The 27,408-nt window shown below is 42.3% G+C and overlaps 1 protein-coding gene across 1 annotated transcript in view; it reads left to right on the top strand.

The window, feature by feature from the left end:
• Positions 1-27,408, top strand: part of CSF1R (colony stimulating factor 1 receptor) — a 63,020-nt gene that overhangs the window by 25,700 nt on the left and 9,912 nt on the right. Inside the window, exons 9-17 of the mRNA XM_069763588.1 lie at positions 4,450-4,628; positions 9,148-9,263; positions 18,402-18,528; positions 19,876-19,980; positions 22,063-22,173; positions 22,946-23,102; positions 23,554-23,633; positions 24,493-24,608; positions 25,140-25,262. Of these exons, the coding sequence (XP_069619689.1) occupies positions 4,450-4,628; positions 9,148-9,263; positions 18,402-18,528; positions 19,876-19,980; positions 22,063-22,173; positions 22,946-23,102; positions 23,554-23,633; positions 24,493-24,608; positions 25,140-25,262 (1,114 nt within the window). The remainder of the gene's footprint in view (positions 1-4,449; positions 4,629-9,147; positions 9,264-18,401; positions 18,529-19,875; positions 19,981-22,062; positions 22,174-22,945; positions 23,103-23,553; positions 23,634-24,492; positions 24,609-25,139; positions 25,263-27,408) is intronic.

The raw sequence follows: 27,408 nt of genomic DNA on the forward strand, positions 1-27,408 counted from the left end.
GGCCTGGAGCAGCCTTCTACACTGGGCGATGCTTGCGCAGAGTAAGATCCAATTCCTGTCCAAGGAGGGAGAATTCGTTCCTGCCACAAACAGCAATAAAATCCCAGAGCTGCTCAAGGCTTTATCCAGTGTCTGTAAGAAAGAAAAGGTAAGTAATGACAAATGAATAAGGAGCTCTGGTACTGAGGTAGCTCAAACACCCCTAGGATAGTGCAGTGAACAATCATGAGAGTAAAGATATTATATGGGCTCTGACTCCGTAAGAGACAGCCAGAACGTATAAACTGTAAATCATTTATGATAGGAGTAATGCACTGAATAGTGCAGATAGCCTGAGGACAGCACTGTAACTGACCTACTGGATAGTTAGTGGTAGGCCCGAATAACCAGATGGTGTGGAAAGGCCCCTGGGGAACAACACGCAATTAAGTGCGTGGCTGAAGAAAAAACTGCGACCATCCGGTACCTGACACCAGCGTGTCCGACCTACCTGAAAGTGGACTGGCCACTTATGTTGCCGCTGAGATCCACCCTGTGGTACGGAGATCCATCCTGTGGTACGTAGTAGAACTTCTGTTCAGCTGTTAATAGACTACAGATGTTATTGGCCACGCAGCTGAAGGTGCACCTCTGACTCACCTGAAAGCGCACTGTAACCGCTGTGGCAGCCAACCAGAAGTGATGAATACCGGGCACCTCTCTCTGAGTGGTGTCTAGAGGGGAGCCTAGGCAGATGCTGCAAAAGACCCTGAGGTATGTGATAGAGGACGTTTCTGACTCACCTGACTCTGGGGCAGATTAGCAGGACCAATGCAGCAATCCACCTCGGGCACGTCTAAACCACTGAATACAGTACAGAACGCCAGTAGCACTGCAGCGGTCAATCCAAGACACATCTAATTTGGTGAAAATACGAGTTTCAAAATACCGTACAGTACCTGGAAGGTGGTGCTTGTGGAACCTGGATGGCAGATAGAGTGCTGCTATGATCGGCTCTCAGTACCTGCGACTGAATCAGCATGGAGAGAACCCTGGAGAAGGGTATCGGAGAGAGCAGATTCTGTGTTGCGGTCTAGGTCTGGGTACCTGACGGCATTAGGCAGAATAACAGTCTCGTGTAGTAAGCTGCACCATGAAGCCTGTCCTAATCTGTCTTCTCTCCTGAGTGAAGAACAGTAGGCGTGGAAACAGAGGGAGACTAAACTCTACTCTGTTGTGCACTTGGGTTCAGAGCCTTGGGCCTGCGATTTGTGTTCAGCTTCTTTGCCCACTGAGCCACAGCAGGCCATGATGGAGAATGCAGACTTTACCCAGCTGGAGGTTGGTCTCAACACTACAGAAGTGAAGAGGAAGGAGCAGCTCCCCTCTCTGCTATATGCCAGAGCTCTAGAATCATTGTGTTTAGAGTAATGGCTGAACCTTGCTCTGCTGAAACCAAGGCACAGACATGTACTAGGGGAAACACGCAACAGCAGTGTGATGTAGCGGAAAACGTGCAAGTCAAACATTCTTCAGGGCAAACAGCATACTGCAGGATTTCTAATGCCCATCTCCCTATGGAGGGCGCAGAGCGGGCAAGGATACAGATGACGGCAGCGTGGGGTGCACCGCCATACCCAATGCTGCTGACTGCATGGATTAAGAGCACTTAATGCACCAGTGACTGCACGGCTGAAGAGCACATAATACACCGGTGACTGCACGGCTGAAGAGCACATAATACACCGGTGACTGCACGGCTGATGAGCAAATAATACACCAGTGACTGCATTTTCTGCTCTAGAGCATTTATTACCCCAGTCACTGCACTGCTCTAGAGCAGATATTATGCCATCCCCGTTGGGTTGATGGCTACTCTCACCATTGAGCCTGCAGATAGTGCTGTGCCTCAGCTTTATTTCGCTGTGCCTGGCTTGTGCACTAGCAGGTGCCAGAAGGTTAGAGTGAAGATACAGAGATAATTCTGCAGCGCAGCTACTCACAGTAGTTTTCCTGTTTTCAGCTTACAGGCTGTAGGACAGCTGGAAGAGGAAGGTCCCACAGAAAAGGCACCATTTGGTCCCAGGAGGCGGAAAATGGTGGCCGTGAAAGGATGCCCTGGCTCCGGAGGATAAAAGTGCGCGTTACAGGGATGCACGCTGAAAACCCCCACTCTGTATAAGGAGACTGACAGGCCTGGAAGAGGGGCAGAGCCAAGCGCCGGGTTCAGGAGGCTAAAGATGGCCCTGGCTCAGAGGCAGAGAGATAAAGCCGAGGGGGGTGGGGCTATAGCAGGCCAGGTGTGCCAAACTACACAGGCCAGGAAGAACTGAGGAACGGCCGGGAAAAAAGCCCGCCCAAAGAGCAGGAAGAAGGCGGGTGGAGCCAGCGCTGCAGCTAGGCCCGAGTGAAGCCGGGAGCTAGATTACTGCTGGTGACCACCGGAGCATGGGGGAGCAGTGCGGAGGATCTAAAAATGTTGCAAAAGAATGCCTGGAGCCCCTAATACCCCCAAAATTTAAGGTGGGAAAGGTCCCTAATGCCCAACTCCGCAGCTAGGCCTGGGAGAAGCCAGGACCTAGATTACTTCTGATGACCGCCAGAGCATGGGGGGAGAGGCGTGGTCACTATTAAAATAAAGGAAAAATTAGTCTTTTTTCTTTGATCTTCTTATCTTCTTCGCTGCACCTGGGGGGAGAGAGAAAGTACCTCCCCATCCAAGAAAGGTCAGTTGTCCGATAATCCAGCGTTGTGGGACATCCACGTCTCCTCAAACCAACAGGCTCTGGTGGGCGAGTGGGTGGGAGACAGAGGCAGGACCGACAATTGGATCACCTCAACACGCTTCTGTGTTAGGGGCTGGGGTCCTGCCGACTAGACGTATGAGGATATGGGGTGGCAGTACACGCCGTACTCACAATCTGTATGTGGGAGTACAGTAGTGAATATTCACACTGTATCCCTCTGTGGTACCTGAAAAGGAACGACGCACACTGAGATAGATATGGGTCTAATGAAACACCCGTGTCCACCTCCTACTGACACTAAGCTAAACTGAATATCCTACTTCCTGTTGGTGGGGTGTACACTGCGGAGGAGCTAACTTTTTTATTTGCATAGTGTCAGCCTCCTAGTGGCAGCAGCATACACCCATGGTTCCTGTGTCCCCCAATGAAGCGATAGAAAAAAAAAAGTACACTGAGTAAAGTGCAAGAAAACAGTAAAGTACACTGAGCAAAGTACAAGAAAACAGTAAAGTACACTGAGCAAAGTACAAGAAAACAGTAAAGTAGACTGAGCAAAGTACAAGAAAACAGTAAAGTACACTGAGCAAAGTACAAGAAAACAGTAAAGTACACTGAGCAAAATACAAGAAAACAGTGAAGTACACTGAGCAAAGTACAAGAAAACAGTAAAGTACACTCAGCAGACATATGAGATGAGATGTATATGATGCAATATTATAAAGATTGCCATCCACTGCTCAAATAGCTATTACCGACTGAGCTCAAAGTAATTACTTTTGCCCAGGCAAACTGCCCCTCAGTGCTGTACATCATATATATATCAGGGTATGTGGATCCACATTAGGCTGTATATTTCCACATTCAACATAAGTTGGTATTTCATTTTAGGATCCAATGCAGAACACATAGGGCACAAGCAGGACGGTGCTGAGTAACATTATAGATCTGGAACATTTGGAGTTTATGCTTCACTATACTTCTATTATATATTAAAGTTGATCTGTCCCCAGATTTCACAATTACAAACTGTAAACTGTACATTATTAAATGGATCTTAGACATTTTGAAATTGGTGCAATTTCTTGGAAAATCCATATCAGAATGGCCGTATAACCCTGTTATTAACAAAACCTTTTTAAGAATAAAAGGCAAATTTTTGTATCAGGGGATAAACTTTAAAAGAGGATTACACAGTTATTTTACATACATTTTCAAAGTAAGTACACCCGCCTCGTCAAGTCTAAGATATCTATTTATTATTGTATGTAGCTTATATTGACAGATTTGCTTTAATCTAAGTACTTAAAGAGGTCTTTAAAAATAAAAAATCGTTTTATCATGAAAAGTTAGCCAACTTTTTTCTATTTATTTTGATTTTCATTTCTTTACCATTTGCTCTCTAATAGCAGAATAAGTGACTATGAACAGTGTTCAAAGGTTGAAAAAAATCTAGGGCTTGATTCATCAAAGCTCTTATACCAGAATTCTGGCATAAACGTTTTGCAAAGTAGGAGACTTTAGGCGCAATTCGGAGTTGTCTAAGTTTTGCAATTTTGGTGTTTTCACGCTAACATCTCCGAGTTCTACAAAACGGGGCACAGCAGGGGTGGAGGCTAATTTTATGACACCACAAATCTTACTCCAGTGCCTGACTGGAGTTAGGTTTCTAACGTGGCGAATGAATATCTATTCACCTTTTCCAGCAAATTTCGTTCTTTTCTAGTTGCTCAGATGAAGAAAAAGTTCCCTTAAGAGGCGAGCAGTCCCAGGATATACAGGAAAATCAAGTGATCAGTGTCATGAGGCCGAGTGACATTCCCAGTAATATCACTATTTTCTGTACAGCTACTAACAATGCCGGGACCACATCTGCAAAGATGTTATTCACAAATATTCAGCCAAGTAAGTCGTAACCTATAGTCACACGTCTCTTGGTCAATTTTTTATGTGTCTATGACATCTTTTAAACTCAGATGAACTCAAATTTTTTAAGAGGAAGAAACTTCGGGACATGTCGGCATTTGTTTGTCTTTTTTTACGCCTTTTTTGTCATTTCATGAGTGCTTTTTTAAGCATTTTTCTGGTCGTCTTTGAATCATCTTTTTTTAATGTTTTTTTTTTCTTCAAGCAACAATGAAAAAAACACTAAAAAATCATGAAGCAAAAACACCAGGGAAACACTAAAAAAAGATATAAAGTATATAGTGTCTTCCAAGCAGAAGTCACCGGAAGAATGGACAGGTCACTTCTTTTAGCCACATAGAATCTTTTGAAACCTGATGGGGTTAAAAGATGATCAAAAGCCTGAAAAATTTAATAACACAACGTTTTTGCATAGACATGTATATGTTCTATCAATGGAGCATTTTCTGAGCGCTTTTTCAAGCGGTATCCACCTGAAAAACATCGGATTGATAAGATCGTCTTCCTTTGGATTTTCTCTAACACTGGAAATGATGGGCTAAGTGCGACTTGTCACAGTAAAATAAGCCACATTTTAAAAGGGTTTATACAATATATCACAAAAGTGAGTACACCCCTCACATTTTTAAAGTATTTAATTACAATTTTGAGTCAGTACAGCTTGTATAACAGTGTAAATTTGGTGTGCCCTCTAAATAACTCACACAGCCATTAGTGTCTAAACCGCTGGCAACAAAAATGAGCACACCCCTAAATGGTGAATATTTTGTGTGGCCACCATTATTTTCAAGCACTGCCTTATCTCTCCTGGGCACGGAGTTAGCTAGAGCTTCACAGGTCGCCCCTGGAATCCTCTTCCACTCCTCCATGACGACATCACGGAGCTGGTGGATGATACAGACCTCGCGCTCCTCCGCTTTCCATTTGAGGATTTCTCACAGATGCGCGATAGGGTTTAGGTCTGGAGACATGCTTGGCCAGTCCAGCACCTTTACCCTCCATTTCTTTAGCAAGGCAGTGGTGGTCTTGGGGTCGTTATCACATTGCACTGTGGCCCAGTTTATGAAGGGAGGTGATCATGCTCTGCTTCTATATATCACAGTACGTGTTGGCATTCATGGTTCCCTCAATGAACTGTAGCTCCCCACAGCCGGCAGCATTCAGCCCCAAACCATGACCATTCCACCACCATGATTGACTGTAGGCAGGACACACTTGTCTTTGTACTCCTCACCTGGTTGCCACCATACACGCTTGATACCATCTGAACCAAATAAGTTTATGTTGGTCTCATCAGACCATGGACATGGTTTCAGTAATTCATGTCCTAAGTCTGCTTGTCTTCAGCAACTGTTTGCTGGTTTTCTTGTGCATCATCTTTAGAAGAGGCTTCCTTGTGGGACAACAGCCATGCAATTTGCTGCAGTGTGCGGCGTATCATGTGAGCACTGACAGGCGGACCCCCCACCCCTTTATCCTCTGCAGCAATGCTGGCAGCAATCAAATGTCTATTTTGAAAAGACGAACTCTGGATATGACGCTGAGCACACGCACTCAACTTCTTTAGTTGACCATGGCGAGGCCTGCTCTGAGTGGAACCGTTCTTGTTAAACTGCTGTCTGATCTTGGCCACAGTGCTCACTTTTGTTACTGGTGGTTTAGACACTACTGGCTGTGTGTTGAGCTATTTAGAGAGCACCAAATTTATAGTGTTATACAAGCTGTACATTGACTACTTTGCATTGTATCAAAGTGTCAGAAATTCAGTGTTGTCCCATGAAAAGATATAAAATATTTACAAAAATGTGAGGGGTGTACTCACTTTGGTAATATACTGTATCTGCTGTGAAAAGCCCTTTAGCCCCTTAATCCCCATATGACGTACTATCCTGTCGAGGTGACCTGGGACTTAATTCCCAGTGACAAGATAGTACGTCATATGCAATCGGCCGTGCTCACGGGCTGACTATCGCAGCTGACATCTGACACTATGTGCCAGGAGTGGTCACGGACTGCTCCTGGCACATTAACCCCCGAAGCACTGCGATCAAACATGATTGCAGCGTTTCGGGGGCATAGGGAAGCATCGCGCAGGGAGGGGGCTCCCTGTGTGCTTCCCTGAGACCCTCGGTACAAGGCAATGTGCTCACCTTGTACCGAGCGTCTCCTCCTTTCAGGCCCCGGATCCAAAATGGCAGCGGGGCTACTTTCGGGTCTTGCAGGGAGGTGGCTTACAAGCACCGTTAAGCCTGCAGCCCTGCTGTTCAGATGGCTGATATGACACAGTGCTGTGCAAAGTTTCAGATCAGCGATCTGACACTATAGTGTGATGTCCCCCCATGGGACAACGTTATAAAGTTAAAAAAAAAATATTTAGATGTGTAAAAAAATAAAAAAATTCCTAAATAAAAAAAAATATTGTTCCCATAAATACATTTCTTTATCTAAATAATAAAAAAAGTACACATGTTTAGTATCGCCGCGTCCATAATGACCCGACCTATAAAACTGTCCCACTAGTTAACCCCTTCAGTGAACGCTGTAAAAAAAAAAACAAGGCAAAAAACAACGCTTTATTATCATACAGCCAAACAAAAAGTGGAATAACACGCGATCAAAAAGACGGATATAAATAACCATGGTACCGCTGAAAACGTCATCTTGTCCCGACAAAAGCATCATCAGCGAAAAAAATAAAAAAGTTAGAGTCGTCAGAATAAAGCAAAAATAATTATTTTTTCTATAAAATAGTTTTTATCTTATAAAAGCGCCAAAACATAAAAAAATTATATAAATGAGGTATCGCTGTAATCGTTCTGACCCGAAGAATAAAACTGCTTTATCAATTTTACCAAATGTGGAACGGTATAAACGCCCCTTCCCCAAAAGAAATTCATGAATTGCTGGTTTTTGGTCATTCTGCCTCACAAAAATCGGAATAAAAAGCGATCAAAAAATGTCATGTGCCCGAAAATGGGACCAATAAAAATGACAACTCGTCCTGCAAAAAAACAACAGAAAACATCAGTCGCTCTCCAAACGCAACATGGCGTCCCATCTCAATTCCAGTCAATTTTGCATTGAAAAGTCAAACGGCGCTCCTTTCCTTCCGAGCTCTCCCATGCGCCCAAACAGTGGTTTACCCCCACATATGGGGTATCGGCGTACTCGGAACAAATTGTACAATAACTTTTAGGCTATGTGCACACGCAGGAAATGTGGTGCAGAATTTTCTGCACTAAATCTGCATCTGCAGATTTGATGCAGTTTCTGTGCAGTTTCTATGCAGTTTCTATGCAGTTTCTGCGCAGTTTCTATGCAGTTTCTGTGCAGTTTCTGTGCAGTTTCTGTGCAGATTCTATGCAGTTTCTGTGCAGTACAATGTAAATCAATGTGAAAAGAAAAAAGCTGTGCACATGGTGCAGAAAAATCTGCTGCAGAAACGCTGCAGAACTGCACAAAAGAAGCGACGTGCACTTCTTTGAAATCTGCAGTGTTTCTGCGCAGATTTTTCTGCACCATGTGCACAGCTTTTTTCTTTTCACATTGATTTACATTGTACTGTAAATCACAGTGCAGTTCTGCAGCGTTTCTGCAGCAGAAAAATCTGCTGCAGTTCTGCACCAATTCTGCACTAAATCTGCATCGTGTGCACATACCCTTATGGTCCATTTACCCTTGGTAAAATAAAACAAATTGGAGCTGACGTAAATTTTTTGTGAAAAAAAGTTAAATGTTCATCTTTTTATAAACATTCCAAAAATTCCTGTGAAACATCTGAAGGGTTAATAAACTTCTAGAATGCGGTTTTGAGCACCTTGAGGGGTGCAGTTTTTAGAATGGTGTCATACTTGGTTATTTTCTATCATATAGACCCCTCAAAATGACTTCAATTGTGATGTGGTCCCTAAAAAGAATGGTGTTGTAAAAATGAGAAATTGCTGGTCAACTTTTAACCCTTATAATTCCCTAACAAAAAAAAAAATGTGGTTCCAAAATTGTGCTGATGTAAAGTAGACATGTGGGAAATGTTACTTATTAAGTATTAAGTGTGACATATCTCTGTGATTTTAGGGCATAAAAATTCAAATTTTGAAAATTTAAAAATTTTCACCAAATGGTTTTTTTTCTTCACAATATTAATTAAATTTTACCACTATCATGAAGTACAATATGTCTCGAGAAAACAATGTCAGAATCATCAGTATCCGTTGAAGCGTTCCAGAGTTATAACCTCATAAAGGGACAGTGGTCAGAATTTTAAAAATTGGCCCGGTCATTAACGTGCAAACCACCCTTGGGGCTCAAGGGGTTAATAAATGTCCTTTTGGTTATTATAATATGGAACTTCAGGGATTCGGGGGTCTGCAAAAAAACAGACAACAATAATTTTGAAGGATGACCTCCTCCTCTTTATGGTAGAAGATACAATAACGTGATTTAATTATCACATTTTTAAATATGATTTCATTTTTGGTCATTTTCCCATTGTTTCCAGCGCTGAGTCAGAGCAGGACTGAGCCCCAACAATTCAGCCCTATGATGATAGCGGTGGCAGTTTTTGGAGTCTTCTTCCTCTTGCTTTCAGCATTCTTCTTTTACAAGTACAAGCAGGTATGTAACTGCCGGTGTTCTGCCTTTTTATGATGATAAATAATGTAGTTGTAAAAGATGGGTCCCATGGAATACTCATAAGAGACAGAATATTTCTAAAAAGCAATATGAGAACTCTGAGGAATGGAGTAAGGAGCTTCTAGTGACTTGCTAATTAGGAGAGATCCATGATATCTGTGAGATTGGGATAGAAGGGATTGATAAGGCAAATAGAGACATCATATCATATGGGTACTGTCGTCGCCACATAATGTGGGACATTCTGAGACGTTGTGTCTGCTCCAAATTAAATTGTAAAATTCAAATATGTGCACGGAAGAGTCACGCTGATACTCTGAGCATCAAAGCAAATCTCTCTTTATTACACCATCAGTCACTCATTTATGTAGACATTTCTTGGACATTCATTGTAGCAATATAATTGGCTTAGCTCATTTCTAAATATGTGCTGGCATTAGCATACATACATCTCATTGGTTAAAGTTAATTCTGCCTACATCCATCAGAAGAGTCTAGGTGTGTTTCTTACTTAGTTTTGTTTCTCCCACTTTGCTATGTTTTTCTCTAAGTCCATTAGACAAACACATTCCTAAAGGTACCATTACACTAAACGATTTACCAACGATCACGACCAGCGATACGACCTGGCTGTGATCGTTGGTAAGTCGTTGTGTGGTCGCTGGGGAGCGGTCACACAGACAGCTCTCTCCAGCGACCAACGATCAGGGGAACGACTTCGGCATCGTTGGAACTGTCTTCAACGATGCCGAAGTCCCCCTGCAGCACCTGGGTAACCAGGGTAAACATTGGGTTACTAAGTGCAGGGCTGCGCTTAGTAACCCGATATTTACCCTGGTTACCATTGTAAAAGTAAAAAAAAAACACTACATACTCACATTCTGATGTCTGTCACATCCCCCGCCGGCGTCCACAGGGTTAAAACTGCTTTCGGCAAAAGTGCTGCTAATGCACGCGCTGCTGCCGAGAGTTTCCCTGCACTGTGTCAGCACCGGCAGTAACAGCGGTGACGTCACCGCTGTGCTCTGCTTTACGGCCGGCGCTCCTGCCGAAAGCAGTTTTAACCCTGTGGACGCCGGGGGACGTGACAGACATCAGAATGTGAGTATGTAGTGTTTTGTTTTTTTTAACTTTTACAATGGTAACCAGGGTAAATATCAGGTTACTAAGCACGGCCCTGCGCTTAGTAACCCGATATTTACCCTGGTTACCAGTGAACACATCGCTGGATCGGCGTCACACACGCCGATCCAGCGATGACAGCGGGTGATCTGCAACCAAAAAAATGGTCCTGATCATTCCCCAACGACCAACGATCTCCCAGCAGGGGCCTGATCGTTGGTCGCTGTCACACATAACGAGATCGTTAGCGGGATCGTTGCTACGTTACCAAAAGCGTGACGTTGCAACGATATCGTTAACGATATCGTTATGTGTGACGCCAGCTTAAGACCCCCTTATCTGATCATAGACTTGCTCTTGCAAGTAAAGAGATGCATGTATAAAGAAACAAAGATGGAGTCAGGATAGATCAATATAAATCCTGCTCTCACAGTACGTAGACAGACAGCTGTATTTCCAAGTGTATGTGCACACAATATCTTTTAGATGAGTTTTCAATAATTCTATTACATGTGCGTATAAAATAGTGAACAGCCATAAGAATGGTCAGGTCATTTCTTTTAAGCACATAGAGCCTTTAGAGACCTGATGCAATACTCAAAAGACAGGTAACAGAGAGTGCTTGCCTGAATAAGTCGTTGTGCCACATACCCTATGTAATGAATTACATATAACTGTAATATATATTATTTCAGAATATTTTAATACATTTTATACAAAAGCTTAATAAGTGAAAGCAAAAAAAGAAAACACTGCTATGCTTATTCTGAGAAGAAATAACCCAAAAGCCCCGCTATCAAGATTGGGGAAGCCAGTGCAAAGTTAAAGCAGAACTTCAGCCAATATTTTTGCCTACATAGTGCCATATAGACTATTATTACACAAGGAGTCTCAGCAACATTTTTTCCCCCTAATCCTTTCTAATTATGTATGGAACGTAATGTAAATGTATTAAAATATTTACAGGTTGCCTTTTGTTCTGCCTTCCTCCACGTATGGTGCCATGTGGATTTCAGCATACAGCTAAACCTCATCCACTTCCCAATAAACAGACTGTATGAATTCTTAAGTCTATATTTATTGAGATGACGAACAGTGGACGATAATGGGTAAAAAACTACAAAGGGAATAAACAGTGTATCAGTACTGGCAGATAACAGAGACAAAAGCATGATACAGAGTGCAATTATATCAGTAAGGGTATGTGCACACGTCAGGATTTCTTGCAGAAATTTTCCTGACAAAAACCGGACATTTCTGCCAGAAATCCGCATGCGTTTTTACCGCGATTTTGACGCGTTTTTGGTGCGTTTTTTGTGTGTTTTTCCCAAATGCATAGAATTGCGGGAAAAACGCAGAAAATCCGCAAAAATAATGAACATGCTCATTTTTTTACCGCGATGCGTTTTTTTTCGCGGAAAAAAACGCATCCATGTGCACAAAACATGCAGAATGCATTCTAAATGATAGAATGCATAATGTATGCGTTTTTAATTAGTTTTTATAGCGTTTTTAGCACGAAAAAACGCGAAAAAAACGCAAAAAAACCTATACGTGTGCACATAGCCTTACTCACATTACAGAGGCTGCACAGTAACATTACAACACAGGAATGCAGTTATATCTATCTAAGCCAAATACATGCTGCAACACTGTTCTGCTCTGTACAGAAATGCAATCTATCTGTAAGCAGTGCAAGGGCATTATAATAAAGTGCAGGATACATTGCACAATATACCTAACTACACAGTACATTGCACGGTGGCTGCATATACTGATTCTTACATAACACACACATGCAAATACACCGGAATCTGCTTATCAGGAGCTATGATCTGCAGGAAGAGAGCCAGGAACACATGTGTAAGACTCAAGGTCTGGGGAAAAATGGCTACTCTTGCCCGGGAAACTAGGGGGGCAGTTCTAGTCAGAACACAGGGCTTAAAGCGAAATGTTCCTGAATACAGGAACAGGATAAATGTGTACCTAATGACCTCTAATGGTGACAACTGGTACTACATTGTGAATTGGCTTACTGAACATTAATGGGCAGAACACCATTAGTGATCAGCGAGTGTGCTCATTACTCGAGATTTCCGAGCATGCTCGAGTGTTCTCGGAGTATTTTGGGGGTGCTCGTATATTATGTTTGAGTCGCTGCAGCTGCATGATTTGCTGCTGCTAGACAGCTTGAATACATGTGGGGATTCTGTAACAAACAGGCAATCCCCATATGTGTTCAGGCTGTCTAGCAGCCGCAAATCATGCAGCTGCGGCGACTCGAACATAATCTCTGTGAACGCCCAAAATACTCAGGGAACACTCGAGCATGCTTGGAGAACTCAAGTAACGAGCACACTTGCTCATCACTAGTCGCCATCTTTCCCAGTTTCCAGTCTTACTCTGGTCCTCTTCTAGCCTACACTACCTCTGTTCACCTTTGCTGGTTTACAGTTTATGGAGCAGTTCTGCTTTTCCAATGTGAGTGTATGAGACTCAGAAGAATACCCCATGGTTTTACATTGAGAAAGTGACTTTTGGTCCAGATCTGAACTCCTGTGTGACCCGGCTAGTTTGATTTCAAGTCATGTGAGCTAGAAGAGGACAGGAGCAGTGCTGGAAACTGGGGAAGGCGATGATCGGTAAGCGTTTTAATACACTATGCTACATTACTTACATAATTAGGAAAGACATTTTTTGATTAGACATATTCTTTAAAGATTAATGTAAAGGCTCCGGTGTATGCATTGCGTAAATCAGTTTTATTTAAAAAGCCATTTCTGGGTTGTTTGCCATCTAGATTTCTTCCTGCTCACTTATATGGTTTTCCTAATGCAACCTACATTTCCCATGATGCCTCTGGTTTTGCAGAGGGAGTCATGGTCTCATCACATTGCTCTTGTTCTTATTTTATGACAGCCATTAATGCATTTGCGACTGGATCAGGCACAGACAGAATAGGGCTCACGTGCAAGAACAATACATGGGTCCTTTGCAGTCCAAAAGCCCATCATAGTCCACAATTTCACCTGATTTGGATGTGGATGCGGGCCCCCTTATTTCCTGGGCTCCTGTGCCGCTGCCAAGGTTGCACCAATGGTATACTTGCCCCTGACCTGCTACCTAGAACCGCTGTCTCCTGATTATACTGTAGAATCTCAGTATATCCCATATTATGCAGCTTCAGCCTGTCTCCCATGCCTCCTGCTTGTGATAGGTTTCTCTGTCAGGTCTTATAAAAATACACAGATGACTCTGTTCACCACAGCTTTTAAATATACACAGAGTGAGCCAGTTGTGTTTTATAACCATGCAACTAATCATTGTATGGATATCTTGGTACTACAATGCACAGTATATCATTGTCCTCATATACAAAGAAGAAATAATATCTTTAGCTACATGGAGGTCATACAAAGTGACAAAGCAGATCTTGGTGTGGCAAGTTGTCTGAGAAATGTCAATAGGTATTTGATAGTTGATGATGTCATTGTGTAGTTCACCAGAAGTCAGAAACGGACTTCCTTTCTGCAGATGAGAGCATGTACTGAAATGGTTGTCAGACTGGAGATCATACCAGACAGCTGCCAATAATAAATAGGAGGGAATGTGCATCAATGTAACCAATCTGGGATGAAATAAGACAATTAGAATATTGCTGATGAGCTACCTTTTATATGTGAGAAAAATTGTCCTTTTATAGTTTCTCCATCCTCACAATCAACATCATATGTAAACTAAAATGTATCTTGTGTATACAATTAGGGCCAGAAATATTTGGACAGTGACACAAGTTTTGTTATTTTAGCTGTTTACAAAAACATGTTCAGAAATACAATTATATATATAATATGGGCTGAAAGTGCACACTCCCAGCTGCAATATGATAGTTTCCACATCCAAATCGGAGAAAGGGTTTAGGAATCATAGCTCTGTAATGCATAGCGTCCTCTTTTTCAAGGGACCAAAAGTAATTGGACAATGGACTCTAAGGGCTGCAATTAACTCTGAAGGCGTCTCCCTCGTTAACCTGTAATCAATGAAGTAGTTAAAAGGTCAGGGGTGGATTCCAGGTGTGTGGTTTTGCATTTGGAAGCTGTTGCTGTGAGCAGACAACATGCGGTCAAAGGAACTCTCAATTGAGGTGAAGCAGAACATCCTGAGGCTGAAAAAAAAGAAAAAATCCATCAGAGAGATAGCAGACATGCTTGGAGTAGCAAAATCAACAGTTGGGTACATTCTGAGAAAAAAGGAATTGACTGGTGAGCTTGGGAACTCAAAAAGGCCTGGGCGTCCACGGATGACAACAGTGGTGGATGATCGCCGCATACTTAATTTGGTGAAGAAGAACCCGTTCACAACATCAACTGAAGTCCAGAACACTCTCAGTGAAGTAGGTGTATCTGTCTCTAAGTCAACAGTAAAGAGAAGACTCCATGACAGTAAATACAAAGGGTTCACATCTAGATGCAAACCATTCATCAATACCAAAAATAGACAGGCCAGAGTTAAATTTGCAGAAAAACACCTCAAGAAGCCAGCTCAGTTCTGGAAAAGTATTCTATGGACAGATGAGACAAAGATCAACCTGTACCAGAATGATGGGAAGAAAAAAGTTTGGAGAAGAAAGGGAACGGCACATGATCCAAGGCACACCACATCCTCTGTAAAACATGGTGGAGGCAACGTGATGGCATGGGCATGCATGGCTTTCAATGGCACTGGGTCACTTGTGTTTATTGATGACATAAGAGCAGACAAGAGTAGCCAGATGAATTCTGAAGTGTACCGGGATATACTTTCAGCCCAGATTCAGCCAAATGCTGCAAAGTTGATTGGACGGCGCTTCATAGTACAGATGGACAATGACCCCAAGCATACAGCCAAAGCTACCCAGGAGTTCATGAGTGCCAAAAAGTGGAACATTCTGCAATGGCCAAGTCAATCTCCAGATCTAAACCCAATTGAGCATGCATTTCACTTGCTCAAATCCAGACTTAAGACGGAAAGACCCACAAACAAGCAAGACCTGAAGGCTGCGGCTGTAAAGGCCTGGCAAAGCATTAAGAAGGAGGAAACCCAGCGTTTGGTGATGTCCATGGGTTCCAGACTTAAGGCAGTGATTGCCTCCAAAGGATTTGCAACAAAATATTGAAAATAAAAATATTTTGTTTGGGTTATGTTTATTTGTCCAATTACTTTTGACCTCCTAAAATGTGGAGTGTTTGTAAAGAAATGTGTACAATTCCTACATTTTCTATCAGCTATTTTTGTTCAACCCTTCAAATTAAACGTTACAATCTGCACTTGAATTCTGTTGTAGAGGTTTCATTTCAAATCCAATGTGGTGGCATGCAGAGCCCAACTCGCGAAAATTGTGTCACTGTCCAAATATTTCTGGCCCTAACTGTATTTTCCATGGGTTCGAATGTTACCTATTATTGTCCATAAGAAGTGATTTTAGACAGGAGGGGAGTCTGATATTCTTGAATAAGACTAGGACAGGATAATGTATGTGTCTGTTGTCACAGTGTAATGCTTAATTTTTCCTGGGGTGGCGCTGCAGGAAATTATAGCAGATCACTGGTGGTCTAGCTGTGATCAACCTATTGTTGGGGAGCAAAAATGGACTATTGAACGCAGAGAAGCCTTTTGAGCAGTTCCAAAGAGTGAGGACATACAGCAGGCCAAAGCTGTATTTTTGGACACGTACGAGCCCTGGTTTAGCAAGAGGATAAATAATTTGGGATTAAATGCACTCAAACCTGAATGTTTCAGTGATTATATATATGACAAAAAAATAGAGGATTGCAAGATCCACCTGCTTAAGATAACATTAAGATTAAGTAAGATTTGGTCTTATGCACTAAATTTCAAAAGGAGACTCTTAAAAAAAACAAAAAAAAAACACTTCCCATGTGAATTGTCAGATCTTACACTTTTAGAAATTTGAACCCCAGCCAATTAGATAGTACTCACCTTCCCTCGGTCCAGCACTGCATCCCCACCACTGCTCCAGTGTCAGTATTTTGGCTGAAGGGTTAAGTCACACTACAGTGCGCATCACCGCTGCTGCCAATAACTGATCTCAGCTGTTGTTGACGGCACAGGCTGGCGCGCTCAGTGATTGGTTGCAGCAGTGATGTGCACTGTAGTTGTGATGTCAGCATCATGACCAAAATACAGAGTGGGGAGCTGGTGCTAGGCCGAGTATGCGTGAGTGCCATCTCCATTTGTTTACTACTTTTTGATCGGTCCATTATTCTAAACGTTGAAAACCCCTTTGATTTAGGGAGCCAGCCTGTACATAGAACCTGCCCCCACAAAGAACCAATCAACATATAGAGAATCTCCCCCCATAGTCTGCCTACACTCAGATCCATACAATCTATCAAGATTAGGGTAAGGATAGATGGCGGTGAGTGAAATTTTAAAGGGAACCTGTCACCTGAATTTGGCGCGACCGGTTTTCGGTCATATGGGTAGAGTTTTCGGATGTTTGATTCACCCTTTCCTTACCCGCTGACTGCATGCTGGCCGCAATATTGGATTGAAGATAATTCTATGTCCTCCGTAGTACACGCCTGCGCAAGGCAATCTTCATCAGCTCTAGTGGTGGCGGGTCGTAAACATTGGATGGAGCTTGTGTAGCAGCCGCTGCCGGGTACTGCAGATCAGCTCCTATTCTCTTGAGTAGGAATCCACTAGAACTTCAGCAGAATGTCGGAGCAAAGAGACCTGATTTCCAATAGTTTTCTTTTTCTGTTAGTAGGAAATATGGATACCTGTGATCTTACTATACAGTTGCGCGCTACAGTTATATTTACGTAAAAGAAGCCAAAAAAGTGTGGTCAGAACCCAAACAGGAAGCCTATCGTCAGAACTGTTGAGAAATCTCAGCCAAGCGTTTGTTCTGCAGCTACAGAGAAAAAAAAAATCAGCGTACTGGTTATGAACATAGGAACAGAAACAAAGGGAAATGTCAGTACTCAAAAATCAGAAATGCATAGCAAAAAGTGAAAAAAAGGTTGTGTAAGTCTGTAGCATGTAATTATAAGGAGGCTGTACACCATTTAATAAATACGGCTGGATTCTTCCAAAGTCATCATCACTCTTGTCCACAGGCATTGCTGCTTAGCCTGTCCGTGTCATTGTAGCTCCTTGTTAGACAATCCCTGCATGTGGCTGTCGAACAGCTACGAGACATGCAGCCGCGGGGACTCGAACATATTTTTCGAGCACCCTGAAATCACTCGGTTAGCATCCGAGCATGGTCGGATAACATCTTATCCCAGCACCTTTGCTCGTCATCAAGATTCACTACTTTCCTGGGTTGCCCACCTGTCTCTGTTGATCCACCTCCAGAGAAGTGTTGACACATGTGACCGATGCAGCCAATCAATTAAGAAATAGGACAGTATGCAGTAAGCTCTTAAGCTGCAGTATACTATCATGTCATCATTTAAAGGGAACCTGTCATGTAAAAAAATAAATAACCTGCAGATATGAGGCTGTTGGGAGGAAATGAACTTTATTCTTCCCAGCAGCCTCCAGCTTTTAGTCATAGAGGCACGGCTCGTGTGGCTTCAGTCACTGCATTAGAGCCGGCTATCAGTCAGTGTGGGGGGCGTAGTTACAGCCGTCGCTCTCTATACACTGAGTAGTGACTGTTGCCATGCCAACGCCACCCCTGTGACTGAAAGCCCAAGGCTGCCGGGAGGAATAAAGTTCATTTCCCCCCCCGGCAACTGGGCTGTTAGCGTGGTGTCCAGGGATCTTCAGGACTCTATTAACTTGCAGATCCACCCCATATCTAAAGGTTAATAGCATTTTTTTTACATGACAGGTTCCCTTTAAAGCTATCAAGATATTTTAGGAAATTGGCACATCAATTTGAACCTAAAATCTACATTGTGGAATTCACTTTAAGGGCATTATAGCTGTATTTATTCAGCAGGAAAGCTAAAGAGGAAATTATTTTGATTTTATTCATTACAGAAACCAAAATATGAGGTCCGCTGGCAGATGGTCCAGATGTCTGATGGCAATCAGTACATATGCATTGACCCAACCCAACTGCCATACAATGAGAGATGGGAGTTTCCAAGAGCCAATCTGCAGTTTGGTATGTAACCCATGACGGGTCGTACTTCTAGAAAACAATGACCAACAAATGTCTTGTAATCTTTTATCTCAGTAATGGGAAAGTCGTCTTCACTGAAAACAGATTTTATCTCAGAATTGAGAATTTTGATAATGGCTGATCAATTCTGGCAGAGGACGAAGAGATTTTATCTGATAAGATATAATACACAGTTGCTTATTTTCACGTGCACTATTGATTTAAGAAACAAAATTTAACGACAGTTAAGGTACCGTCACACTAGACGATATCGCTAGCGATCCGTGACGTTGCAGCGTCCTCGCTAGCGATATCGTCCAGTGTGACAGGCAGCAGCGATCAGGCCCCTGCTGTGCTGTCGCTGGTCGGGGAAGAAAGTCCAGAACTTTATTTCGTCGCTGGACTCCCCGCTGACATCGCTGAATCGGCGTGTGTGACACCGATTCAGCGATGTCTTCACTGGTAACCAGGGTAAACATCGGGTAACTAAGCGCAGGGCCGCGCTTAGTAACCCGATGTTTACCCTGGTTACCATCGTTAAAGTAAAAAAAACAACCGCTACATACTTATCTACCGCTGTCTGTCCTCGGCGCTCTGCTTCTCTGGTCTGGCTGTGAGCACAGCGGCCGGAAAGCAGAGCGGTGACGTCACCGCTCTGCTTTCCGGCTGACCGGCGCTTTGGGGCGGCCTGCTGGTGGATCTTTTTTTTTGGTGCTCTGTTCTTCTCATATTAATTCATATGGGCTTAAATGACTCTTATTTTACGCCTATTTTAAATACTGCGCTTGTACAGTTTATATTATGGGCTTAGAAAAATAAGAATTAACTACAGCAAAATGGCACCAGTGGTAGCGCATGCGCAGTGGCCTCTATTGTTTGCCGATAGATGCTACTGCACATGCGCCGCCGCTGGTGCCATTTTGCTGTAGTTAAATTTTTTTCCCCAAAGATCACAACATGAACTGCGCAAGGGCAGTATTTCAAACAGGAGGCAGGTTCATTTGCGGAACCTATATCTTCACCAGACCTTCCTATGTCCTCAACTAACAGCGAGATACATATGGTCAACTTTTTAGAAGTCGCCCACGTCAGACTACGCCTGAGTTGACAGCTGCATAAAATCCCATCTACTCAGTAGATTCTTCCCATATGGCTCCCTATTACCACTTCCTCCATGGCCTCTGGCACTGTCTAGTAACAGATCTACGTTAGATCTCCTTTCATTTCCTGCTTAGCAGACAAGTGTTGCCACACATTTGTGCTTTGCTTGCTTTCTTGTGGTTTTCATAAAGGAGAACTTGTGCAGTCATCGAAAAAGTTGAAAGTTAAAATGTTTCATTTCACAAACAGGAAAGACGATCGGAGCAGGTGCATTCGGAAAGGTGATGGAAGCAACAGCTTTTGGGATGGGGAAAGATGACTCAGCCCTCAGAGTCGCTGTGAAAATGTTAAAACGTTAGTAAACTTTCTCAAGCTTGTCTTTATCTAATCTCCAACCTCTATGAAACTTTCAGTAGAAGCAAGGCAAATATACAAAAGTGTAGTCCCCAAAATTACGGTACATACACCATAACTGCCAAATGTCTGACGCAATATTTTTGGCAGAATAACTCATCTTCTCTAGGTCATGCTACCATTTTCTACTCCTTGAATGTGCGTCTATGCCGAAGAGTCCATTTGATGATGGAGCATCCAAGTACCAGGCACATTAAATCTTCTAAAAGCGCTGCTTTATGAGATGATTCCTGTTATTTGTCAACTCTTTCAGAAGTTCTGTAGCTCTCCCTTTTTTTTATTTTTTCGGAGAGTCAACTAGATGTTCTGGAAGTAATGGCAAGTTGGTTGTTTGGATGGATGATGTATTGGGTGACCTTTTCTGCAGCAAAAATATGAGGATTTAGTATTCAGAACTACACTGTGTGCAGAATTATTAGGGAAGTTGCATTTTGATCACATGATACTTTTTATACATGTTGTCCTAGTCCAAGCTGTTCAGGCTTGAGAGCCAACTACCAATTTAGTAAATCAGGTGATGTGCATCTCTGTAATGAGGAGGGGTGTTGTCTAATGACACCAAAACCCTATATAAGGTGTGCTTAATTATTAGGCAACTTCCTTTCCTTTGGCAAAATGGGTCAGAAGAGAGATTTGACGGGCTCTGAAAAGTCCAAAATTGTGAGATGTCTTGCAGAGGGATGCAGCAGTTTTCAAATTGCCAAACTTTTGAAGCGTGATCACCGAACAATCAAGCGTTTCATGGCAAATAGCCAACAGGGTCGCAAGAAGTGTGTTGGGCAAAAAAGGTGCAAAATAACTGCCCATGAATTGAGGAAAATCAAGCGTGAAGCTGCCAAGATGCCGTTTGCCACCAGTTTTGCCATATTTCAGAGCTGCAACATTACTGGAGTAACAAAAAGCACAAAGTGTGCGATACTCAGGGACATGGTCAAGGTAAGGAAGGCTGAAAAATGACCACCTTTGAACAAGAAACAAGATAAAACGTCAAGACTGGGCCAAGAAATATCTTAAGACTGACTTTTCAAAGGTTTTATGGACTGATGAAATGAGAGTGACTCTTGATGGGCCAGAGGCTGGATCAGTAAAGGGCAGAGAGCTCCACTCCGACGCCAGCAAGGTGGTGGTGGGGTACTGGTATGGGCTGGTATCATCAAAGATGAACTTGTGGGACCTTTTCGGGTTGAGGACGGAGTGAAGCTCAACTCCCAGACCTACTGCCAGTTTCTGGAAGACTTCTTCAAGCAGTGGTACAGGAAGAAGTTGGTATTGTTCAATAAAAACATGATTTTCATGCAGGATAATGCTCCATCACATGCCTCCAACTACTCCACAGTGTGGCTTACCATTAAAGGTTTCAAAGAATAAATAATGACATGGCCCCCTTGTTCACCTGTGGTCCCTCATAAAATGTGAGATCTACAGGGAGGGAAAACAGTCCACCTCTCGGAACAGTGTCTGGAGGCTGTGGTGGCTGCTGCACGCAATGTTGATTGTAAACAGATCAAGCAACTGACAGAATCTATGGATGAAGGCTGTTGAGTGTCATCATAGAGAAAGGGGGCTATATTGGTCACTAATTTTTGGGGGTTCTATTTTTGCATGTCAGAAATGTTTATTTCCAAATTTTGGCAGTTATATTGGTTTACCTGGTGAAAATAAACAAGTGAGATGGAAATATATTTGGTTTATATTCAGTTGCCTAATAATTCTGCTTAGTAATAGTTACCTGCACAAACAGATATCCTCCTAAGATAGCCAAATCTAAAAAAAAACCACTCCAACTTCCAAAAATATTAAGCTTTGATATTTATGAGTCTTTTGGGTTGATTGAGGACATAGTTGTTGATCAATAACAAAAATAATTCTCTAAAATACAACTTGCCTAATAATTCTGCACACAATGTATTGGTCATGGTCTAGGAGAAATGTTTGTATGGACATCCTCTTACGGGACAAAATTTTACAAACAATAAATATCTTTAGTCACTTACTATAGAGTTTTTTTTTCCATTTATGTAGCCAGTGCCCACACAGACGAGAAGGAAGCATTGATGTCGGAGCTTAAAATTCTCAGCCACTTGGGCCATCATGGAAACATTGTGAACCTTCTGGGTGCTTGTACAAGTGGAGGTGAGTGGCTTCTATACTTTCTTAAATCATATGTACTTTATCCTCAATACAGGCACCATGTGCCGCTCTAGAGGTGCACCTGTCTGCATAGTGAACAGGTATAGGAACTGCCTGCCATTGCATGCAATATTCTGGGTGCAAAAATGGTCTGCAAATTTTTCCACCCAGACCTAAGGTCAGTGTAGAAAATTGCTCATATGCACTAGCATCTAGGCTAACATTGGTCAGTGTGGTTTCCATGTGTGGTCCATTGTCCTCCGTGACAGCACATTGCCTGTCGAAACGAGACCTAAAGTTGACCATCAGCCAATAACTCAAGCGCCTAACTCTCCAACTATCTCTCCTGACTTTACCATTCTGTGCTGACTCCACCGTGAAAATGTGCACACAACCAAGACTAGATGTTTATTTTTTGGGAGATGGAAATAACCCACTGATGGACAGCTCTTTAGGTTGTTAATTGCCTAGGGGGTGAGTAAAGGATCGGGCATGCTGCATTTCTTTCCTTCCTCTTCAATACAGAAAAATGACTTATCTAACATTTTGGGCCATTTTTCCTGGAAAACATATTTGCAAAAAACATAAATGCACATGTCAATGATTTTTTTTTCCAAAATTCAATACAGATGGTGCCAGGTTAAGAGCTCACCATGAAGCCTGAATAAATTGAATATCAGCAAACTCACAAAATTATATACCTTTAACGTCAATAAGCCTTATTACCTATAAGATTATTGCCTAAAATGTTTTTTTTTTTTGTGTTTTTTTTCAGGCCCAATTTTGGTGATCACAGAATATTGTCAGCACGGAGACCTGTTGAATTTTTTAAGGAGAAAAGCAGAAATCATGAACAATAACTTTACAGCCGGTCTTGCAAATTCTTCTGGAGACTACAAAAATATGGCGGTAGACAGAAAGTATTTGGGAAGGTAAATCCATTTTTACCACCAATCATCACAGGCCAAATGCATAGATTGTGGCTTCATTGGATTTGGAAAGCCTTTATGTTTTTAAGGTTACCTTTTACTAGATCCACCAATTAAATTGAAGTTATCTAGAAATGAAGTCAGTGACTTTATGTGCGGCATCAGAGGTTTTTTGGGTTTACCAGATGAGAAGATTCTTTTCATCAATAAGATCTTATATTTTATTTGTGAATCAACCCATAAGAAATACATCATAGTGGTATAAAATCGACTGCAAAGTCAACTATAAAATGGGTCAGACCCTTAGGGAAATTTGTTGTCTTAGAGCTCTTGACCTCTGGAAGATTCCTGGTTCTCCTGAGAGTCAGTCCAACTGTATAATAGTAATGAAGTCTAATCTAGTGGTGACTAGGTAAAAATATACATATATTGAAGATTGATATTATATTTCCAGTGACAGTGGACTAGGAAGTAAATGCAAAGACAATTATATTGATATGAAACCAATCTCTACCAACATGGGGACTGCACCAGGTATGTCATGGGGGCTTACTTATTACCTTATAGTCAACTTTTACACTAATAATAATTTCAGTGACCCTAAGAATGCCCAATTGACACTGTTTTGACACCTGCAATGTGAATGGAGCCCAATGGAAATGTTTTGTGCAAGTGCCATTAGTTTTGCTGGTGTTTGCACGGAACGTAGGGTTCAAGCCCAATGTGGACTCAACAAAAGTCTTAAATTATGTCCTGTATGGTACCTAAAGGTTGAATATAGTCACTTTCTTAGGGTTCTTCTGTATCCTTAAAGCACTAGCCTGGCATCTTTTTTTACTTTACCACTGGATTGGTGCAGTTCCCTGCACTTAGTCTCACACTTACCAGCCACGTCTTGATCTATTATCGATGCATCTGTTAGATTAAAAAAAATCAGAAGTGGTGCCTAACTGCCAGAGTGGTATCAGTAATGCTCGATTCCTTCCAGTAGTGAAATACTTCTCAGGCGCCGTCTGCTACTCTTTCCAACACCGCTTTGGTCCTGTTCCACCAGTCACTGCAGCTTCTGACCGACTGGAGGTAATGGTCACAAGCTCAAAATGTAAGTCTATGAGGGCCCCGTTCTGGCTCTCATGGACTTACACCGAGAAGTGACCACCAGTCCGTGCAGCAAAGCAAACACTGGAGCGATTCGACAGGTAACAACCTGGAGAAGATGACTAGAGCTGCACTGAGAACAGCAGAAGACGGCAACTGGTAATAATTTAACTACAGGCAGAAAACATACATTAGTCACACCACTCTGGGTGTGAAAATTAAAAAAATGCTTTAAGAACTTCTTGATTTTTTGTGATTTCTTCCTTTTCGACTATGGGATTATATTGTGTTTTAGAGAACCCACTGGTAGTAGAAGAAGACATGGATGATCATTTACCACTGGACCTGCATGACCTTCTAAACTTTTCACTCCAAGTAGCACAAGGAATGTCATTCTTGGCCTCTAAAAATGTAAGTCACCATTTATCCACCGCTATCACGTGGACTTGTTTTTTGCGCCCTCAAAAATCATTTTTCCATTGGGTATCATTAAGAATTTTGCACTATTTTGCTTTGATGTAGCCTGTGGCCATAAATCAGCTCAGAAAAAGACAGGTAAAAGAGTTACTACTTTCTGTTAGACTGTCCTAGTGGGCTGACTGATGGATTGTCGGTTAACTTATTCTGCAGCCAGCAATAGACGGTGCAACACAGAGGCTACAGAAGGCAAATGGTGGAAAATTTTTAACCTAATCCAATTGCAAAAATTATTTTCATCCCAAAATACATGCATTTAAGTAAAAAAAAAAAAAAGTCCTCGAAGTTTGACAACTCAAGTAAAGATCTAATTTGCCTTCAAAATCTGGTGACAGACTGGACATCTCTAGCATTAATGGCAGCAAAGTGGTCTACAATGCAATACAGTTGGAATTTTTATATGCACTGTTGATTCATTGATGTATTATATTGGCCATGTACTAATATTTCTTACATACCATTTAGTGCATTCACAGAGACGTTGCTGCGAGAAATGTATTAATAACTCATGGACGCCTTGCCAAGATCTGTGACTTTGGCCTGGCCAGGGACATCGAGAATGACAGCAACTATGTTGTCAAAGGCAATGTAAGTCTTCCATATTTCTCCCCCAAATAATAGTGAATATTCTTAAATAGATGCCTAACTACACACAGTCAAAAGAGTTTACAACCTTTTGATACGTGGCTTGTACATGAAATTGTACTTGGACCCTATGGGTGGATTAAAATGTATGCCTGACATTTATGGTAAAAAAAAAAAACCCAAGTGGAATTTTTTTTGCCTTTTTTTCCATATAGTAATTTACATTATTGTGCATTCTGCATAAAAGCATTCAAAGTTTATACAGTTTACTCTCTTAAGGCTACTTTCACACTAGCGTCGGAATCTCCCCGTCGCAATGCGTCGGGCAGAGATTCCGACGCTAGCGTTTGACGCACTGCACAACGGGTGCAGCGGATTCATTTCTCCGGCGCATCCGCTGCCCCATTGTGAGGTGCGGGGAGGTGGGGGCGGAGTTCCGGCCGCGCTTGCGCGGTCGGAAAAAGCGGTCCATCAGGAGCAAAAAACATGTAACATTTTTTGCTCCCTGCGGTGCGCCACAACACGGCGCAACTGTCGCACGACGGTTGCGACGTGTGGCAAAGCGTCGCAATGCGTCGCTAATGTTAATCTATGGGGCAAAAACGCATCCTGCAAACAACTTTGCAGGATGCTTTTTTTGCCATAAACGACGCATTGCGACGTCTGGCAAAAAACGCCAGTGTGAAAGTAGCCTAATATGTTGCCCAGACTTCTATATTATCAAATCATGCCCAAGAAATGGAGCCATATATCCGACATAAATATTGAATAATCCTGCTATGTAATGTCCAAATAAAACTTTCATGCACAGCGTACATGATTAAATAATTTCCAAATTTGTAATTATTTTTTAGCTATAAAGGAGCTCACAATATACGTACGTTTGCATTCACTGCAACCTTTACATGCATCATATTTTACATATGCAAAAAGAAAAATATCTATGTGCACGCCTCCATTCTCTATATCCCCTCTCCACCTATGGAAACTTTCCCACCCTACTCCCCAAATTAATTACTTTTTAATCCCCCACCATACACCACTCTCCTCTGGCGGGAAGAGTGTTATTTTAATTATATCCTTTTTTAAAAAAATAGTGCCAAACCTCCAGATTCCCACCGATCAGGGCACATGCAAACGTCAAGTACGAGCTACAATGCATGGACTGTCAGCATGTCTCCCGACCTGAACATGGCAACTCTGAGGATATTGAGCTCAGGTCAAGAGACCTACAAACAGTCCATGAATCGCGGACCATGCTCGGACCGAGTTTCATGAACCCTTATGTCAACTGCAGTCCTGTATCTCCAGTGTGAACATAGTGGTAGTGTGCACTTGATTATAATTTATGGGAGCAGTGGTAACTGGAGATGGTGTGAATCAATTTGCATGACCTGGTCCATCAGCGACATCAGCAGCTGGATAGGGACCCCCGAGAATCTGTTGGCACCTATGGCTCTTCCCTTGATTAGCCGGCCTGGGGCAATGTCACTTGTGCATCATGCCACAACAATGACATTGCGCCACACCGATTAATGAAAAGGGAGCTAAAGATGCCATCAGATGAAAGGTGGTTCTCATGGCTTGCGTCCAGTAGATACAAATTACTGATGTGGACGATGGACTGGGCCCTGCAAATCGATTCACACCAATTTTAGCGGTCAAACATTACCGCTTCCATAGAAACACAAAAGTGTGAATGGGGTAGTAGTGGGCATGTGTGGCCAAGGCTTTATTCCCAGTATACAGGAGAAATGGACACACCACCGATGACACTCAACTGTAAATGAAGCAGTAGATAGATGATAAATGTTGGTTGTTGGACAACACTTCTTCATACATAAGGTAATGTTTCACATATAACGACTCCTGATTCTTAGGCCTAGTTCACGATCAGCGATTACTTATTTGTTGATAATTTTCAGTTTAGAAAAACTGCTTTCGATGTCTCCTAAATGTGCAGACTCCAAGAGGAACAATGTGTTCCTTGTGCCAGCAACACTGAAAGCGTACGTGCGCTCTAAGCTCGATACTGCATTACTGGAACTATTGCATCCTTGGTATCTTATTACAATGGAGTCAACAGTTTCACTTCACACTGATTGTTTACCACTAATTCTAGTTTTCTATTATGTGGCAAATTTCCCTA

The sequence above is a fragment of the Ranitomeya imitator genome, chromosome 4 (genome assembly GCF_032444005.1).
Source record: "Ranitomeya imitator isolate aRanImi1 chromosome 4, aRanImi1.pri, whole genome shotgun sequence".
In the NCBI taxonomy this organism is placed as follows: domain Eukaryota; kingdom Metazoa; phylum Chordata; class Amphibia; order Anura; family Dendrobatidae; genus Ranitomeya; species Ranitomeya imitator.